The sequence below is a fragment of the Aythya marila genome (assembly GCF_965140915.1).
Source record: "Aythya marila genome assembly, chromosome: 4".
Taxonomy (NCBI): Eukaryota; Metazoa; Chordata; class Aves; order Anseriformes; family Anatidae; genus Aythya; species Aythya marila.
The window spans coordinates 36,531,333-36,552,367 of NC_139045.1; the positions used below are offsets into that span (position 1 = coordinate 36,531,333).

At 41.3% G+C, this 21,035-nt stretch overlaps 1 protein-coding gene across 2 annotated transcripts in view; it reads left to right on the forward strand.

Annotated features, from left to right (window-relative positions):
* TBC1D9 (TBC1 domain family member 9) overlaps positions 1-21,035 on the forward strand; it is a 65,775-nt gene that overhangs the window by 13,604 nt on the left and 31,136 nt on the right. For both annotated transcript variants that reach the window (XM_082760261.1, XM_082760262.1), the window contains exons 2-6: positions 4,785-4,895; positions 15,036-15,154; positions 16,704-16,932; positions 17,941-18,202; positions 19,601-19,808. In XM_082760261.1, the coding sequence (XP_082616387.1) occupies positions 4,785-4,895; positions 15,036-15,154; positions 16,704-16,932; positions 17,941-18,202; positions 19,601-19,808 (929 nt within the window). The remainder of the gene's footprint in view (positions 1-4,784; positions 4,896-15,035; positions 15,155-16,703; positions 16,933-17,940; positions 18,203-19,600; positions 19,809-21,035) is intronic.

Sequence of the window (21,035 nt, forward strand, 5' to 3'; positions counted from 1 at the left end):
GAAAGAAAATAAAAGCACCCTTGCAGATTCTTGTGAGGTTAAAAAAAAAAAAAGGTAATCACTAGTTACATTTTTAGACATAAAAAGGAGGAGAAACATACCTGCAGCAAATACCTGTGCTGTAGTCATCAAGCACAGTAATATGTAAATATTCAAACAACTGAAAACACGCTACTGTGTACGGTTTGGGTACCACTATGTAAGAAGGACATAAAACTATTAGAAAACCCCAAAAGAGAGCTACAAATGTAGTGAAAGCTTTAGAGGAGAAGACAGGAGTGGCTGAGGTCCCTTGGTTTGCTCAGCCCAGCGCAGAGGAGGCTGAGGGGAGGCCTCATGGCGGCCTGCAGCTCCCTCACAGGGGAGCAGAGGGGCAGGCGCTGAGCTCTGCTCTCTGGGGACAGCGACAGGACCCGAGGGGACGGCATGGAGCTGGGACAGGGGAGGGTCAGGCTGGGGGATAGGGAAAGGGTCTGCACCCAGAGGGTGGTTGGGCACTGGGACAGGCTCCCCAGGGCAGTGGCTACGGCACCGAGCTGCCAGAGTTCAAGAAGCGTTTGGACAACACTCTCAGACACAGGGTCTGATTTTTGGGTGGTCCTGTGTAGAGCCAGGGGTTGGACTCAACGTTCCCTGTGGGTTCCTTCCAGTTCAGGATGTTCTGTGATTCTCTGTGACTTAGACAGCTGTTTGTGTTCATCTACTATAAAGTGTGTGTGTTTTCCGTGGTGGTGGTTTACCGTGTACCAAGTTTCTACTGCAGAACATCCATTGATTTCATGACAGTTTGTTGGTAATTTGTAAGCAGTCTGGACTGTGAGCTGTCTGGGATGTTGGTTCCCAAAGAGAGGAGAGTGCAGAGCAGTGGTGCTTGGAAGAGGCTGTCTGAATCAATTGTGCTGGCCTTGAAATGAAGATAACCTGCCTCTCTGGGAAATAGTTTGGTCAGATAGGAATCATTTGGCTTAAAGGGGTCCATGTTATACAGGAGGTCAGGCTTCATGTGGTAATAAATGCTTCTAGTGAAAAACACTTCAGAAAGTGGTTGCCCATGTAAGGATGCAAGCACAGTAAGTCATAATGTAATGCACAATACAGACACTAATCTCTGCACTTTGAGAGGGAGTTATAATCATTAACACAGCTCAAGACTAACTGTGAGGTACAGTGGTCAGATAAATAAAATATGGTACAATTTCTTCCTTCGGCGTGAGTTGCATGGGGTAACCAAACCACTTTTCAGTAACACCCACTAGTGCACTGTATGTCCTTCCATTAACGTGACGCAAGAGCAACTGCCCAGGCTTCCTAGCCAGTTGTGGCTGTGGCTTCCCTGGTTTCAGATGTTACATGTCACCGCTTCGTATTTTACAGAAAAGAAAGAAAATGCTGAATGGTTTTCTGGTCTTTTGTGGAGAGTACAAGTATGCAAAAGACAAAGCTGATTTTATTCAAAAAGTTCTCTCAAACAAAATGAGGACATTCTCTCTCCCCTTTCTTCCCCCTTCTGCCCCATGCCTAGGTATAGCTACTCTAGAAATGTGGCGTGTGTGATGGGACCATTGCTCGATATAAGGTTACTTGTGCTGGAGTGCCTTCAGGGTCGGGGCTGTCACCAGTCAGTCAGGCGCTAATCCCACCGACTTCAACATGTGCTTTAGATCATTGCCCATGAAACTGCTCCCTTGAACAAGGGCTTGCAGGTTCAATGTTATTACGTTGGAAATTCCTTCCCTTACCTCACTGTAGTCAGAAACCTGATGAAACCATGGGGAAAAACCTTGCAATCAGTGTAGTCACATGATGTGATGCCTGCATAATTCACTGGCTCATGCCCAAAGACCAGTCTAATCTAAAGAATATGATTCTTTGTTGCTTGTTTCATTTTTATGTGAACTTTCAGTTATTAATCCTATTTCAAAAGGTTCTTTCTGTATGGGGAGTTACTGAGCAATATTAAAATAAATTCATATTCTTTTTATTATAGTGGTGATCATTTCAAGTAGAAATTCCTCTGATTATTTGAACTGCTGTTTCTTTCAGTTTGGTTGTGTCATGTGTCTGCCTTGAAAACAAACAAAAACCTGACCTCCAGTGCAAAGTGGGACAGTTCCTGAAGGATAACAATCAGGGATAATTGTATAATGACAACAATAAATATTAATTGACTTTAATATATAAGAATGCATAAATTGTTTTGAAGTATCACATGTATCATCTTTCAAAACAACTATTTCATTATACAAGTAAGATATTACTGATAAACTCTGTTGCAGTTGACTTGGTAAGCTAGACTTTGAATTTTCCATGGGGTCTTTTGGAATTCAGTGAATTTCCTTCCTTTAACTGTACTTCAGGGATATTTCTACAGCCTGTTTCTATTCCTGAAAAGGGACTGGGCAACTCTTCCATATTGCATCTTTTTTTTTTCCCCTCTTGTTCCATGTATAACATCTCTCTGTTTCAGTGCTGCCTAGTCCTATTTTTGTTTGTATGGCTCTCTCCACCTTTCCTGAATATGTAGCTCTATCTCACGTTGTTTCTGCTTGGTGGGGCAGGGGAGTGTTCCTGTCCTTCTGTCTCCAGGAATGAGGGAGGAGGAGATAGGATGGGGCACTTCTTTTAACTTGGTGTCAGTGCGCAAGTCAGGTTTATTCTAGCTCTAACCTCAGCTTTGTATCCAAGTTTTTACAGCTGCAGCACCCCTAGAGATCTAGTGATGGAATCAGTCAGTAGGGCTACCCTCAGACCAACATGCTTGGAAATACAGTACAAGGAAAGAAACAAGCATATTTTTAAAGATCAGAGTGACTTAACACTGTATCCGTACCTCAGAAGATTACATTTGGTCAGCAGATGACTTTATGTAGAGGCTGCATCAGGCTTTTTGTGTGTTCAGTACTGTCAGTAGACACGTGGAGCTGCAAAGCATGAAGAATCTTTGGCACGAGCCCTGCCATGAGTTTACAGCAAACCCGGTGGATACATTCAGTGTAGTGTTTGGCTTGGTCTGCGATCCAGTTGCGAAATGCTGTTAAGCTCACGAGTAGCTTTAAGCATTTGAGACATTTGCTTGTAGTTGAAAGTGTGTATGCACGTGTGTATGCTTTTTGAAGCAGAGCCACACTATGTCTGTGAAGGCTGAATGGAGAGGGTGAATGTAACAACAAATTGCAAAAAGCTGGAAGGTGAAAGGAATGTTTTTAACCTGCTTCAGTCTGCTGAGTTTGAAAGGAGTCAAGATGCAACAAGGAGGGCTGGTGGCAGATTGATCAAAGGCAGCTTGTCAGCGTACACCAGTAATCAAAAGACATGAGAGATGCAGTAGTAACAACTAAAGCTAGCTTGACTAATGAACACTGGGATATTTTATATTAATGTGTTGTATTCATATCCTGTAACAAGCACACAACTTTCTAGTATTGCTTGCTAATGACCGATAGCGTGTCCAGGCTTGTATCTCATTATTACAGAATTTGTGAATTAAAGCATGGTGAGTATCAGTGCATCGAGCAGGAATAGGTTATATTTGATCTGGCCTCTGAAGATCAATGGATAAGGTTTGTTTTCCTAAACAAATAAAAAACATAAAATGGGGGAATCCAAGGTCAGTGATAGGTGGGGTATTTCCAAATGTCAGTTGCAGTTCTAATTTTTTGGATTTGCTAAAATGGAAAATGGGTAGTGCTTTTATATCTTTATAATGCATAAAACAAAACTGAAAGAAGAATAGCTAGGGAAGCAGTCTTCTATTCCAGTCATGACAGTACAGAATGGGGAACTAGTAACTATAATGGGAAGAGATGAAAACAGTTGAAATGAAAAGAGGATTTTAGCATCAATGTTTTAAACTGCACATACCAAAATAATTTTATTTCAGCTATTTAAAATATTTTCTGCCCTAATAAATACTTGCAGAAAAAAATCTTTTAAAGTTCATCCATCTGTTCTTAAGATGTGAATTTGCTGAGAATTTACTACCCACATCTCTGCAGGAAAGATGAAAATTCTGTGTGGAGGTGAAAAGGGAGAAATCTTTTGCATCTTTCAAGAATAAATAAGGCATCTGGTGGGTTTTGATGGAGAGGGTTTTGATGGGGTTAAAATTACGTTTTGTATGTGATTTCTTATTAAAATACCATTTAGAATTTGCAGAAATATTGTCAGGAGTTATTGGTAGCTCTTGGTATGCAACTGTTGATTGCCCCTTACTAGCAAAGAATTTTCAAAGCTACTTTGGGAAAACAGTATGGCTTTGTTTTTCATCAGTATCCTTTCAGCTGAAAACCAGCTTGACTGTTAGGCATTTTGATCCTTTCTACCCTAAAAAAAAGCAGACCATTAAATAGCATAATTATCTTTGCTGGAAGTCTTAGTTTTCAAAATTCAGATGTCAGCTAGAAAACTCTTCTAGGGTGTATTATCTGGGTTTTTCTTTTCCTTTTTTTTTTTCCCCCTCCAAGGCTCCGTAAGTATAAGAAGCAGAAAAGACCTAAATAACTTTTAAATACAGTTTTATAAAACAGATATCTTCTTTGCTTCAATTTGTCTGCCATCATACTAGGATTGATGTATGTTTAGAAGATGAAATCTTGTTGAAACTGAAGATGTTTTCTCTAAGTCACTCTTCTTTAGAATGCAAGGGAACAAGTGTGGGGATGAATACATAGGTTTGCCTTTAGTTGTGAATGGTGGATCAAGGTGTTAGGAGCATGTGAAGCCCCTTCCTTTGGGGTCTTAGAAGATTTATCGCTGTGTATTTATGATAATTTCCCTTTCTGTAGGTCTCCTTGTGGGTACTCTTGATGTCGTGTTGGACTCCAGCGCCAGAGTGGCACCGTATCGAATCCTCTATCAAGCACCAGACTCCCTGGTCTATTGGACTATTGCCTGTGGTAAGGACAAACACAGTGACATGTGGATTTTCATTCTTCCTGGGTACTGTGCCACATAACTAACAGAGCATCCTGCCTGCTGTGCACAGTCAGTTTAGGACAAAGAAATAGGTCAGGATGAAAACCTGCTCTAGTGGTTAAATTAAGAAGTTCCAGAGTGTCTAATATTCAGACCTGGATTGCCAGCATGTGTGTATTTGTTATGCTTGACACTGACTAAGTAAAAACAGAAATGGTAATGGAGCATGGAGAGTTCTCTTGTTATTTCCCACCCTTCGTCTCCCAAATATTTTCTTGGGGAAGCAGTCTAGTGTCCGTGCCTCCTCCATGCCCATGGCTTAGTCCTGCAGCACTTCTGAAGTGCGGCGTTCCTGGGTGGTGGGTGCCTCTAAAATGTACAATAGGAGGAGTGCCTGGGCTATGGCCCCCAAATTAGCTGGGCACCTGGCTTCCCTTGAAACGGAAACTAGGAAGGTAGTAAAAACCCAGCTCTCACCTGAATGCTGAATATGGGGATGGCATTTCCTGGATCGCAGCCTCCTACAGGTTAAATACTGTCTAGATCCCAGGGATGCTCACCTTCTGGACAGTTAGTTCAGACAGTGTTGTCCTTCTAGCTATGTATTTAATTTCAACCAGGCAGTAGCTAGATTACAGTTAAATACAGAAGTGTATATTCTTAGAAGGATGCAAAAACTCTATAAGAGTTTTTGGTAGTTGGGGCTCAAACTTTGACATATCTAACCTTAAGACCATTTCTTCTGTCATTATCATAGTTGGTAAATCAACGAAGTTGTGGTTTTCATAAACTAGGATGTTTGTGTACATAAGACCCTGTAAATACTAAATGCTTATTTCTGGGGTCAGGTACGTATTGCAAGTAGTGTGAAGTAGCCTGTGGTTAGTCTCTGCTTCTGGCTGCCAGCTATAAAAATAGTGCCTGAAGCTGAATACAGAAAGTCAAGGTTTTTTTTAGCCCTGATTCGCTAAACCTGTAAGGTCAGATCTCTCAGTTTGATATTATTGCTTTGTCAGTCTTAGAAAATGAAAATTTTTGAATGCAACACCTGTATTTCTGAAGTTTCAAACAGTATTCTAGGCAGCAGCCCAAACTGTTCATTTGAAAGAAAATGGAGAAAGAGGACAGTTGAGGAATGCACACATGCCTGTCATTTCTTTAATAGACTGTCAGCTCCTAGCATCCCCGGTGCTGCCTGACATTCAAAATACTGGTTAATGAGGCTGTAGAGTTCTGGCCTTACACTGCCCTCTCCTTTGTGCCTATTATCTCAGTAAAATGTGACATGGACATACTCTGTGTGACTGTTCCTCCAGACAAACCCTCTCTCTTGGGAAAGGAAGAAGAGGAATGGGTGAAGCTTTGCCATAGATCTAAAAATGATAGCAGATCAAAGCAGAGTCTGCTCTTGGAAGCATGAGACTCGTGTATCTGACAAAGGTGGTATCACAGCTGTGTCGTATTCTGTATCCAATAAGAAATTTTTGAATAGCTTGTCTTAACACAATTATTTCTTGAAACTTTCAATAGTGTAAGACCTGACAGAGGGCATCAATTTAAACAGATGTTTTTCCCTTTACGCCTACAAGTATCAACCCCGTGATGATTTTAATTTGTATAAAGTAATTTGCCTTTAATGGCAGCTAATAGTAAAAGCAGATATTAATGAAATAGTCTATTATGAAGGTTGTTTCTGAATCTTCATTTAACTGTTTGCTTTGTACTGTCAGTTACTTTGCTGTGACTGTAATTGATGAGACATTGCAGTTCAGCTTTCCTTGGATCTCAGTCATGAGAAAGAAGGGTAAAACTTACTTAACTTAACTGCATGAAGTTTAACAAGGCCAAGTGCCGGGTCCTGCACCTGGGGCGCAATAACCCCAAGCAGAGCTACAGGCTGGGAGAGGAATGGTTGGAAAGCTGCCAGGCAGAGAAGGACCTGGGAGTGATGGTGGACAGTCGGCTGAATATGAGCCAGCAGTGTGCTCAGGTGGCCAAGAAGGCCAACGGCATCCTGGCTTGTATTAGGAACAGCGTGACCAGCAGGGCTAGGGAGGTGATCGTCCCCCTGTACTCAGCTCTGGTGAGGCCGCACCTCGAGTACTGTGTTCAGTTTTGGGCCCCTCGCTACAAGAAGGACATCGAGGTGCTTGAGCGGGTGCAGAGAAGGGCGACGAAGCTGGTGAGGGGCCTGGAGAACAAGTCCTACGAGGAGCGGCTGAGGGAGCTGGGCTTGTTCAGCCTGGAGAAGAGGAGGCTCAGGGGCGACCTTATCGCTCTTTTTAGGTACCTCAAGGGAGGCTGTAGCGAGGTGGGGGTTGGCCTGTTCTCCCACGTGCCTGGTGACAGGACGAGGGGGAATGGGTTTAAGTTGAGCCAGGGGAGTTTTAGGCTAGATGTTAGGAAGAACTTCTTCACTGAAAGGGTTGTGAGGCATTGGAACAGGCTGCCCAGGGAAGTGGTGGAGTCACCATCCTTGGAAGTCTTCAAAAGACGTTTAGATGTAGAGCTTAGGGATATGGTTTAGTGGAGGGCTGTTAGCGTTAGGTTGGAGGTTGGACTCGATGACCTTGAGGTCTCTTCCAACCTAGAAATTCTGTGATTCTGTGATTCTGTGAAAAGTGCTTGCCAGTAAGTCTATTTACACTATTTGTGCACAAGCAGAGCTAGTTACAGATGTATGTGAGTTTTCATCTTCCTTTCACCAGAGTATCAGTGCACAGCCATGAGTAAGCACCTCTGTCCCAGAACCTTGAAAGGGAACAACTAAGGGCACCAACTTTGTCGCTGTTTGCAGGCTCCCCTCCAAAGAAAATAATGTGTCACAAAGCTCTCTAAGGAGCCTTTCTTCAAAGGTGTTCGTACCATGCGCATATTCAAAAATTAATTTTTGAGATTTTTGGAAGTAGACCATTTTTTTAAGCATGTTCGCATATTTTGTTGCATGACACCTACAGATAATTATTTTTTATCAACAGTGTGCGTCCTCAGGTTACAAGGGGCTCAAAATGGAAGGTGGATGAGTTGTGGCCCCAAAATAAACAAATATACCATATGTGTAGAAACTTATGCCACTACTGAACTGTGAGGGATTTTCGTTCCTTTTCTGTGACAGATCTTGCAGTTTTGAATGTAGAAATATGGTACTCAGTTAACATTTAAGCTGTTTTTAATAAACATGCCCTTCAATTTTGAATCTGAACCCTAACTGAAATTGCTAACCAATTAGTTAATATATCTGTTTCCATTTTTTGTGGACAGTTTCTTGAATTTTTAACCTTATAATATCAGGCTGGGTGATTGGCTTCATTAAACTAGGTAGGAAGGGGGATGGGGCTGAGGCTAGGATTGTTGGGGCTGTGCCAGGGGGAACAATGGCAAGGCCGGAGGATAAGGCAATGGCCCAGCTGAAGTGCATCTACACCAATGCACGCAGCATGGGTAACAAACAGGAGGAGCTGGAAGCCATCGTGCGGCAGGCAGGCTACGACTTGGTTGCCATCACGGAGACGTGGTGGGACCAGTCTCATGACTGGAGTGCTGCAATGCCTGGCTATAAGCTCTATAGAAGGGACAGGCAGCATAGAAGGGGTGGTGGTGTGGCTCTCTATATTAGAGAGTCTTTCGAGGTTGTAGAACTCGAGGTTGGGAATGACAAGGTCGAGTCCCTTTGGGTTAGGATCGGCAGGGACAACAAGGCTAGTGTCCTGGTCAGGGTCTGCTATAGACCGCCGAACCAGGATGAGGAGACGGATGAGGAATTCTACAGGCAGCTGACAGAGGTTGCAAAATCATCAGCTCTTGTACTCGTGGGGGACTTCAACTTCCCTGACGTATCCTGGAAGCACAACACAGCCCTGAGAAAGCAGTCTAGGAGGTTTCTGGAGAGCGTGGAAGATAGCTTCCTGACGCAGCTGGTTAGTGAACCTACCAGGGGTGGTGCCCCACTAGACCTTCTCTTCACAAACAGAGAAGGACTGGTGGAGGACGTGATCGTCGGGAGCTGTCTTGGGCAGAGTGACCACGCAATGGTGGAGTTCACTATTCTTGGCGAGGCCAGGAAGGGGACCAGTAAAACCGCTGTATTGGACTTTCGGAGGGCTGACTTTGAGCTGCTCAGGACACTGGTTGGTGGAGTCCCTTGGGAGGTGGTTCTGAAGGGCAGAGGAGTCCAGGAAGGCTGGGCGCTCTTCAAGAGGGAAGTCTTAATGGCGCAGGAACGGTCTGTCCCCACGTGCCCAAAGACGAGCTGGCGGGGAAGAAGACCGGCCTGGCTCAACAGAGAATTGTGGCTTGATCTTAGGAGGGAAAAGAGGGTTTATAATCTTTGGAAAAGTGGGCAGGCCACTAAGGAGGACTTTAAAGAAGTAGCGAGGCTGTGCAGGGACAAAATTAGGAAGGCCAAAGCTCATCTGGAGCTCAATCTGGCTACTGCTGTTAAAGATAACAAAAAACGTTTCTATAAATACATCAACACAAAAAGGAGGACTAAGGAGAATCTCCATCCTTTACTGGATGCGGGGGGAAACTTAGTTACAAGAGATGAGGAAAAGGCGGAGGTGCTCAATGCCTTCTTTGCCTCAGTCTTTAGCGGCAATACCGGTTGTTCTCTGGATACTCAGTACCCTGAGCTGGTGGAAGGGGATGGGGAGCAGGATGTGGCCCTCATTATCCATGAAGAACTGGTTGGTGACCTGCTACGGCACTTAGATGTGCACAAGTCGATGGGGCCGGATGGGATCCACCCAAGGGTACTGAGGGAACTGGCAGAGGAGCTGGCCAAGCCACTATCCATCATTTATCAGCAGTCCTGGCTATCGGGGGAGGTCCCAATCGACTGGCGGCTAGCAAATGTGACGCCCATCTACAAGAAGGGCCGGAGGGCAGACCCGGGAAACTACAGGCCTGTCAGTTTGACCTCAGTGCCAGGAAAGCTCATGGAGCAGATCCTCCTGAGAGTCATCATGCAGCACTTGCAGGGGAAGCAGGCGATCAGGCCCAGTCAGCATGGCTTTATGAAAGGCAGGTCATGCCTGACGAACCTGATCTCCTTCTATGACAAAGTGACGCGCTGGGTGGATGAGGGAAAGGCTGTGGATGTGGTCTACCTTGACTTCAGCAAGGCTTTTGACACCGTCTCCCACAGCATTCTCCTCAAGAAACTGGCTGCTCTTGGCTTGGACTGGCGCACGCTTCGTTGGGTTAGAAACTGGCTGGATAGCCGGGCCCAAAGAGTCGTGGTGAATGGAGCCAAGTCCAGTTGGAGGCCAGTCACTAGTGGCGTCCCCCAGGGCTCGGTGCTGGGGCTGGTCCTCTTTAATATCTTCATCGATGATCTGGACGAGGGCATCGAGTGCACCCTCAGTAAGTTCGCAGATGACACCAAGTTAGGTGCGTGTGTCGATCTGCTTGAGGGTAGGAAAGCTCTGCAGGAGGATCTGGATAGGCTGCACCGATGGGCTGAGGTCAACTGCATGAAGTTCAACAAGGCCAAGTGCCGGGTCCTGCACCTGGGGCGCAATAACCCCAAGCAGAGCTACAGGCTGGGAGAGGAATGGTTGGAAAGCTGCCAGGCAGAGAAGGACCTGGGAGTGATGGTGGATAGTCGGCTGAATATGAGCCAGCAGTGTGCTCAGGTGGCCAAGAAGGCCAACGGCATCCTGGCTTGTATCAGGAACAGTGTGACCAGCAGGGCTAGGGAGGTGATCGTCCCCCTGTACTCGGCTCTGGTGAGGCCGCACCTCGAGTACTGTGTTCAGTTTTGGGCCCCTCGCTACAAGAAGGACATGGAGGTGCTTGAGCGGGTGCAGAGAAGGGCGACAAAGCTGGTGAGGGGCCTGGAGAACAAGTCCTGCGAGGAGCGGCTGAGGGAGCTGGGCTTGTTCAGCCTGGAGAAGAGGAGGCTCAGGGGTGATCTTATCGCTCTTTATAGGTACCTCAAGGGAGGCTGTAGCGAGGTGGGGGTTGGCCTGTTCTCCCACGTGCCTGGTGATGGGACGAGGGGGAATGGGCTTAAGTTGAGCCAGGGGAGTTTTAGGTTAGATGTTAGGAAGAACTTCTTTACCGAGAGGGTTGTTAGACATTGGAACAGGCTGCCCAGGGAAGTGGTGGAGTCACCATCCCTGGAAGTCTTCAAAAGACGTTTAGATGTAGAGCTTAGGGAAATGGTTTAGTGGAGGGCTGTTAGCGTTAGGTTGGAGGTTGGACTCGATGACCGTGAGGTCTCTTCCAACCTAGAAATTCTGTGATTCTGTGATTATTTTTGTTTTGTATTTTTGTAAGAGTGCAGTAGCTCAGGCTTATCCCCTGAAGGGAATAGCGTGACTCTTAATGGGAGGTAAAATTTTACAGAGCAAATCATTTATCTCTGCAGCCTTGAAGCTGAGCGGCCCAGCGTTGCCTAAGGCTCTGCACTGTGATTATTTTATGAACTCACAACTACAGCAATTCCTTCTGAACTGATCAAGGGTTGTTACCATTATACAGGGCATGAAGGGATTTTGCTGCATTTACCTATGTGAGTGATTTGTCCTACATTGTATAGCTGTCCCTCCCTGCTCCCTAGGGGTAGACTGCCATTTACTTGATACTTGTAATCTCTTATTTTTACGGAGATTTGTCCTATTCTCCTATGCCTTCCACAAAGCAATAATCTCTGCCTTCAGTGAGTAGCTGTACAGAATGACTGGAACAAATGTGATTGCTTCCTGGTTCATTCACGCCGCATGACATTTGATCTTGTTCTGTACAAGACTCTTCTGGGGGAAAAGTAATCCAAGGGGTTTTGTTTGCTCCGAAGTGACTTAAAGTGATGTTTGGAACCTAGATTTGTTCATTTTGTGTAGGAATAGGAATTTGCTTTGGTATTAACTCTCTCTATTATAGGCTGTATGAGAATGCTAGCTGGTTAGATCTGAGGCTTTGTAGCTCTGTAAGTGGGCTTGTTTACAGCACTTCTCCAGTGCAGTGTGATGTTGAACGTGTCTGCTACAGGTTATAGTTCTGTCTATTGAACTAGACTGGAAAGATAATATGAAAGATGTTATTGATGTCTTTGCAAGAACAATTTAAGACACACAAATTTTGTAACAGTCTAGAAGTTCAAAACATTGTACATGATCAGCCTTGTATATTTTAATAGCCCTTCTGTGCTATGTTCCCATCCCCAATCTGCTAGCCCTTAATTTCAGGGAAAGGGTGATGGTATGTACGTATACCCTGTTTGAAAACAAACAAGTTTTTCAGTTCCTATTCCAACTGTAAAATTAGTCATCCTTACTTTGGCTTTGTGTGTTTCAGGTGTAGAATCATTGCTGTAGGTTTTTCATGGTAGTGGAATTTTATGTGAATTTCCATACAAGTTTCTAAATCCATATTTCATATGTGGAAAACAGAACATGGATTATTGTAAAGCACCAATCTTGAAACTGCATTATATGCATTGGGAAGGGTTTTGAGAAAAGCCCATGTGTTCTGGTTAACAAAGAGTTACAAGTTTTAGAGTGTATATATATATACATAATACACATATGTGTGTGTGTGTGTATTGTCTCTGTATATTGAGCTTTAGATGTTTTCTCCTCCCGCTCTGCACAAATTGAGTTTTCTGCCATTCCATTCCTGAACCTGCTGTTACTGGCAAGAACAATTTTAGGCTCCCTGAAGTGTTACAGTTTTTCTTGTAGTGCCTTCTGTAAATTGCAGCAGTTCAGGTTGACTAATAAGCATTTCAGGTAAGTATGTACTTGGGAGAGAAGACTGGACATGACACATTAATTTCCTTCTCAGTCCCGAACACAGTCATGTCCCCTCTGTACCTTCACATCTTATCTTTGAAGGGCTCTATTCCAAAGTGGTTTAACTGTTGAATGTTTGTTTTCTTTTTTTTTTTTGTTTCTTTCCCTCAGATTTGGAGGTATTGCTTGATTTACCTGAAAGGCCAATAATGGTAAAATATTGAATGCTTCTAACGTGTTAAGATGGGCAAAGGCTTGCCAGTAGCAGAGTTAATAGACCTAGAGTTTAAAATACTGCAGTGAAAATATTTCTTTAATCCTTAGTAAATAAAGCAAGGAAAAGGATCTAGACTGTGAGGAGAACTTGGCTAGAAATTTTCTGTATCATATCTTGATTTTTTGCTTGCTTGCATAATCTGCTGTAGATGAAACTGTCTGGGAGAGTTATGGAGACAAAAATCGGAATGGAGATGAGAAGTGCGGACAATGAGATAGGAGGTTACAGGTTCAGGATGCTAACCATAGCTGTTCAATCACAGAATGGTTTGGATTGAAGGGAGCTTAAAGCCCACCCAGCTCCAACCCCCTGCCGTGGGCAGGGACACCTCCCACCAGACCAGGCTGCCCAAAGCCCCATCCAGCCTGGCCTTGAACACCTCCAGGGACGGGGCATCCACAGGTTCTCTGGGCAACCTGTTCCAGTGCCTCACCACCCTCTGAGTGAAGAATTTCTTCTGAATATCTAATCTAAATCAGGCTTCTTTTAGTTTAAAACCATTACTCCTTGTCACTATACTCCCTGACAAAGAGTCTCTCTCCTGCTTTCCTGTGGGCCCCCTTTAGGTATGGGAAAGGCTGCTATAAGGTCTCCCCAGAGCCTTCTCATCTGCAGGCTGAACAACCCCAGCTCCCTCAACCTGTCCTCATAGGAGAGGTGTTCCAGCCTCTTGATCACCTTTGTGGTCCTCCTCTGGACTTGTCCTCTGACTGTATTCCATAGAAACACTATTTTTTTCTTTATTACTTGTTGCTGAGCAACATGGAAAATACTTGTTTGTGTATTCAAGAGGATTACATTGAATTCTTCTATGAACAGTGGAAACGTTTATGTTAAGATAGTATAGCACCAGTATGGACGATTTGTGCCTGTAGTTAAGTTGGAGAGTTTATCAGCAACAGCTAGTTGTAGTGTCACCACTTTCTAATGGTTGTTGCATGTGAACAGCTATGCTTTCCTGCATTCTGTAGGTGTTAGTTAGCACGCAGATACATTTACTTCCTAGTTCTGAGTAAAATGAACTGAGACTGTGATTGAACAGAACTGATGAGGTATTGATCTGATTTCCTAGTTGGATTGACGTGTTCACATCTATATACGAAACTTGATAAAAACATGTAATGTTTGTTTTTCTGAAAATACTTAGAAGTCCCTATTTTGACACAATTACCTCAAACTTCTTTTTTGGTGGAGTCTTTTTTTTTGAGTGCCCGAATTTATTTTTAATCTGGGATGGTCACAGAGAGATACTGAAGAGCACCAACAACTTTATTCTGCAAGTTGTTGAGAACAAAGACAAAATGGAAGTTATATTTATTAAAATCACATCTCAAGGAAAAAAAAAAAAAAAAAGAAGTAAAAATTGGCATGTGTTAGTTCTAGCTCATGCCAGAAGCTTTTTCATTCTTGTTCAGAACTCCTTTACAGACTACATATATATTGCTTCCTCAGCATCAAAGAGATCTCATTTGGCCCCTTTTGGTTTGCTGAGAAAAAATGAAGTTTAGTTTATTCTTTCACCATGAAAAATAAGCTACCTCTGACAATCCTCCCATCCCTAAAAAGAAATAGCTTTCTTGGAGTTCTTTCAGCACCCTTCTTTTGAGGAAGAGCCATCATAACAGACTTAGAATGGAAAAATAATAGAAAAACGGTCCTTTTGAGCATTGCTGTTGTAATTTCATCATTGGTTTGTAGTTTGTATTCGTATGTAGTGTTGAGGAATTAAGAACCAAATGTAGAATACACAACAGTTGTTTTTTGTCAGTTCCCAATAGATGTGAGTAATACCTTTGCCAACTCTTCAGTGTGATGCTGCGCAGCACAGTGTCGTTACTATGTTTGGAATTCTAAATTTAGGATTTTCTTGGTCATGATACTCACATAGGCAGTTTGTGCTTGTCAGAATATCTTGAAGATTGCCATCTACTTACTATGAAGTTAGAGGACCATAGGGGAGAATTTTGTAATTTCCAAGGATACAGCATCTGTTACATGGCAACTGTAGTTACTGGCAAGTTTTATTTAAGCCATTTATTTATTTATTAAGAGAACATAGACATTGATTTCTTATTTTGTGATTTTTTGTTTGTTTGTTTTATATACAGGTTGCTCAAGGAAGGAAATCACTGAACACTGGGAATGGCTTGAACAGAATTTGTTGCAAACTCTTTCTATCTTTGAAAATGAGAATGACATAAATACATTTGTCAGAGGAAAAATACAGGTAGCTATATTATTGTAAATATTGCTAATGATAGATGTGATTGTGGACGGAAGACTATTACAAGTTCTAAAGAAATTTGGCTTAGTATTTCCAAGGCTGCTCCATATTTTTGAAAGCTAAACCAGATTCCAAATAGCAACATGTTAGTAAGTATAAAGGAAATTGGCATTAGTGCACATTACTACAGCAGTACAATAAAAACAATATTATGTACAGGGCTGTGAGCATGAAAGCATTATAAAAATTAATCTCACTGTTGTTTCTGTCTTAAGTTTTCTGAGTAACTTTCATTGCAAAGCTTTGACTTCTTTTTATGTGTGTGTATTGTGTAATACCTTCTCTTCTGTGCAGTTAAATCCCTTAGCATTGGCATTTGTGGTAGTGTTGGGAGATGTTGATTGTTTTGGATTTACCAGTATATCTTTTCCTCCTTATAGGAGAGAAAATAGCTATGCTGATAAACGTACTTCATTCACACTAAGAACTGCATAAAAATAAGTAGTTTGGTAAAAGATTGATTGTAAGTAAAATCACTGTACTTAATTTTTGTGTATTTTTAAGCATTGGCCTTGTTAAATTCCTCTTTTATAATTTCAGGTAGTAGGTCAACTGTTTTAAGAATTCCATAGTTGGTAGTTTGTTTTACTACTTGATCAGGTATGAGGACTATAGATACTCATGGAAACAACTTATGCTAGAAGTCATTTGTGAAATGTAATCCTTTTAGGAAATTGTTACTTTTTAGACTTGTAGAATATTTTCATACTTTATAGAACATTAAAAATTTGTCCAACAAATGAATGATGGTTTGCTGTCTTGTATTACACTTTCCATGTAAATGGACCTATTTGAAGGCAAGCAGTATCTTTTCTTTTTATCTCTAACATAGAGGGCAATTAAAAAAAAAAAAAAAAAGGAAAATAAGTGAGTAGAGCAGAACTTCAATATATAGCACAGAAACAACTGTAGTCGTTTTCACTGGACTGCTGCCACTTCAGATTTGATTAAGATCTTCTGCACCTAGAAGTGTGAATGGTTTTCCATCCTGATGGTTATCCTAATCTAATATTTCTTTTCTTCTACTTTCTTCTGCTCAAGATCCTAAAGGGGATTATTCATGAGGAAAAATATCAAATAACTTTTAAAACAGATTCTTTTTTCCGTCTTTTTAGAAAAAAAAAAATCTAGTGAAATCCTATCCCCATCTCTTCAAGGAACATGTTTATGTGAAAGGGGAAAAGTTGACAAATCACAGGTGCTTTGAAGAGTAGTTAGGATTAGAGATAAATTTGTTAATTTTAAACAGGATTCTAGTAAAGCAGCTAAGTGGTTGATGTTTGATTACTTCTGGCATAGGCATGGTGGGAAGCAAGGTAATCAGAAGACAGCCTTGAATAAGGTAAATAACTATATAGGCAGAAGGATAAGTGAAATACTTTGACATCACAGTTAACTCTTGTGGCTTTTGCCCCTGACAGCGATGGTAATAAGGATATCTGGTACCCTATAGCACCTAACGTGCTATGTACGTCTTTTCGCTACCTTCTAGGGCATCATTGCTGAGTACAACAAAATCAATGGCATCAAGGAGGATGATGATACAGAAAAATTTAAGGAAGCCATAGTGAAGTTTCACAAGCTATTTGGGATGCCAGAAGAGGAGAAACTAGTGAACTACTACTCCTGCAGTTACTGGAAGGGGAAAGTGCCCCGTCAGGGCTGGGTGTATCTCAGCATTAATCACCTTTGCTTTTATTCTTTCCTCATGGGAAGAGAAGGTAAGTTTTGCAGTGAAATGTCTGTGCATCTAAGAATTGTTAGGAAGTCTTCTGTAGTTTGTTGCTGTTAGCTTGTTGACCCACTTGGGATGTCATTGCTGTAATGTTTGAAATATTTTGATGTATAAAAATAAAACACTAGAGGATCCAGGTGATAAACTGTACAAATCTTTTAAACTTCAGCCAGTGTTTTGACAAATTGGAGGTGCACATAGGGGAAATACTTAGCTTCTTGCACAGAGGTTTGAACTTTTTTTAATACTGCGTTGTATCCTGATTGTTGTAGTATTGTTAGAAGGATTCCTAAATGCTTGTGGTTGTACGCTGTGACATGAAATAAAAACCTAATTCTCTCCCAAACATATTGAGTATGACATCTGTGCAATACTATAAAAGACAAATACCTATGAAACAACATTGGGCAGCATTTGCTTGAGCAGTCTGTGTAGTAGGAAAGTCTGACTAAATGCCTAGACATTGGCAATATTAAATCTATCATCCTTGAACAGACTGATCTTATATACACAAACTCTTTCATGATTCTTGTCCTTGATTTTTTTAATGAAGTGGGATGCAATATTTTGATTAAATTAGGGCTTTTACAAAATACTTTTGTAAGTGATAAACAAACTGTGAAACAGTTAATTGTATTGTGGAGTAGTGAGAAGCCTGTCTGATGTGTTCAGACTACATTTCCTTGCTTTCTTAGGAAAGAGGATATCAGAGCATGAGCAAGTACTGTAACAGTGATAAGTTATGTTAGCCCAGCTAGCTTTGTAGTGCTTATGTGTGATATTCTGTACAGGACTAAATGGCATTTAAACTCTTATGTACTGTGTGTCAGGTGATCATAGTTTGTTTATACAAGCTGTGCCTATTTGTGCTGTCCTCCCAGCTTTTTAAGATGCAATAAAATTTGAGTTGAATCCATTTTATAGAAAATGGAAGATAAATGCTTTTGAATATATTATTTTTTTCACTGAGTCTTTTTTGTTTGCTTCTGTTCAGCAAAGTTAGTTATCCGCTGGGTTGATATTACTCAACTTGAGAAGAATGCTACTTTGCTCTTCCCCGATATGATCAAAGTGAGCACAAGGTCCAGTGAACACTTTTTCTCAGTATTCCTTAATATCAATGAGACATTTAAACTAATGGAACAGCTTGCCAATATTGCTATGCGACAACTTTTGGACAATGAAGGGTTTGAACAAGACAGGTCATTACCCAAGCTAAAAAAGAAATCCCCCAAAAAAGTATCTGCACTGAAACGGTAGGTAGCACTGGCTCTTAGTAATTTCCTTCTTCTTATTCCTTTTACTTACAACATTTTGTTTAGAAGTTTTCTAATGTTGTTGCTACATAGTGTTATTCCAAAAAAGAAATGATTGATTCTAGGTGATGACAAAAGGTGAGGAAGTATTTAGGTGTCATTAATTAGTCTCTTGTTGAAGTAGGAACAGAAAAATATGCAAATATGCAAAATGAGACACATTTGAGTCACATTCTCGCTTGTTCAGAAGCTTTTATGCATCTCTTGACACTGGCTGCATTAGCTACCTGTTGTAAGGCTTCTTTAAGAAACATGCCTAACATTCATACTTGGCCCTATAACTGCAATTAAAAAATTACTCTAGATGATGAATTCCATCTAGAACTTACTTAAAGTAGTCAAGCTACAAGCAATGAAATGAATTTCTAGGGCATGAAATATAGTCTGGAATCTACTTCTTTCTATGGATATCATACTGCAATTTAATAGTTTCTTGTTAATTTTTTCATTGTATGGTTCACTAACATGATCAGCATATAACAGGCTGTAGTCAGATTTTGTCAATAGTTCTCATTACTTGGTGATATCTGACATGCATTTGATCACTTTGGTTTGTCTAATGTTTTGTAGTACAGACCCATTGCTGTTCAGTGTTCTGCACTGATTGCATTAGCATGACTAAATCTTGAAATTAGTAACAGACTCTAGCCCTAAGGATTCCATTGTGTTCATAAATCCACATCAAAGAAACATTTTTTTTTTTGCATAATATTATGTGATCTCTTGAATTTTTTTTTATAATTGTAAAATCATTTAGGTTGGAAAAGACTCTTAAGAACATCAAGTCTAACCATACACCTAACACTCCAAATCTACTGCTAGATCATTTCCCTAAACAGCACATCCACAAGTCTCCTAAATACCTCCATGGATGGCAACTCCGGTCTACCAGGGCAGCCCGTTCCAATTCATAACCTGCCTTTCCATGAATAAATTCTTACTGATATCCGGTCTAAACCTCCCCTGGCGCAACTTAAGGCCATTGCCTTGCATCCTATTGCTGGATTCACTGTGTGCACTTGCAGAAAATAGGACCAAACGCCAAAAAATCACCTGGTCTGTTCCCTCAGAGAATTCAGGGTCATTGTATCCAAGTCATTTGTGGCAGATATTTTTTTCATGTAGTCTTAAAATCTTCCAGCAGGGGAGATTATACATCCTTTACAAACAATTTCTACCATGTATTGTATGCTCAGTGTTTAACCGACTTGTATGTTGTAGGTAACTTGCAATGGCTTGTATAAAAATACACCTTAAGATGTATTATGTACAGCTGCCTTAAAACAGAAGGCAGCTTTTTGTGGTGTGTTTTTTGTTGTGTGTGGTTGTTTTTTTTAGGGATCTTGATGCCAGAGCAAAGAGTGAGAGATACCGTGCATTGTTTCGACTTCCCAAAGATGAGAAATTAGATGGACATACAGACTGTACTCTGTGGACTCCATTCAACAAAATGCATATTTTGGGTCAGATGTTTGTTTCTACAAACTACATTTGCTTTACTAGTAAAGAAGAGAACTTGTGCAGCCTTATTATCCCTCTTCGAGAGGTAAATACTTGTATATGTAGACTGATAAGGCAAAAAATAAAGCAATACTGTATTGGAAATTTCATCCTAGTTTTTTTCCCCATACTTCTTTCTCTCACATCATTTGTTATTTATGTTTCTATGGTATATTTTTTGTGTCTCGTAGAGAGGGACGATAAGACTTCCTAGATAGATGAGTGGAACTTCTATTAAAGAATCGATCAGATAAAATTTGCTTCTGTCAGATGTAAAGACTTATAATACTAATGAATTGTATTGTCTCTTCATGCAGACAAACTTGCAGTCATTTCTTCCTGTATATGGAAAATATTTGCCAGCATTTAAGAAATGCTTTTGTGCTGCCCTTTTAAAAATTGTTTGCTTAAAATACGTGTTCAGTAAAAATAATTAAAGTTTGAGGCAACAAAATGAGATGTACTGGGGAGATTTTGTATGATTGATTTGCTTTGTGGTTTGATGGAAAAATGCGTAAAGTCGTGGGAATAATTGCAGAGCTCATGTAAACGAGGACAGTTCAGTTTATCTGAAGAACCATGGCATATTTAAAACACTTTTTTTCCATATGTCATTAGGAGTAAAAACAAATAGTATTTGTTTGGAAACCTTGAAGTACAGCTTCTCCAAGGTGTGTTGCAGTGACCTTGGTTACTTGAGGGGAGACACTTAGTTATGATTGTGCTATTTGTCTGGAATTCCAAGGGAGCAACAGTCCTTTGAGTGTTAGAGAAGGGGAATAAGGTCTGCATTTAACTGGACCTCTTTCCCTGGATACAAATTCAAGAACTATTTTTGATAATCATGCTATTTTTGATAATCACAGCTGCAGTAGCATGGGGTTCAAAGCTTTAATAAATAATTGAAGGAATAAGTGTTTTTCTTCTGAACGGGTAAAGTCTCAGCACCAGCAAGGAGAATGGTAACGCGCAGAATAATGCCAGCCATTGGAACAACAGAGCAGTACCGTTAATAGTTATAAGGGGAGCTTTCTATTTAATTAAAGCATTGGTTCAGACCCTAATTCCAGTGTTCTGGAACATCCTGGAGATGTTTTGACAGATGAGGCAATAACAAAGCATTGATTAAGAAATTATGATTGGAAAAGATTTTTCAGCAGCTGCCTGCACTATTCACTGCTCCTAGTACGTGAGTACGTGCAGGCTCCAAGATCAGCACTTCAGATACTTGTGTGTCTCTACTTGAATAGGCAATAAGCAGTTTTCAGCTCTC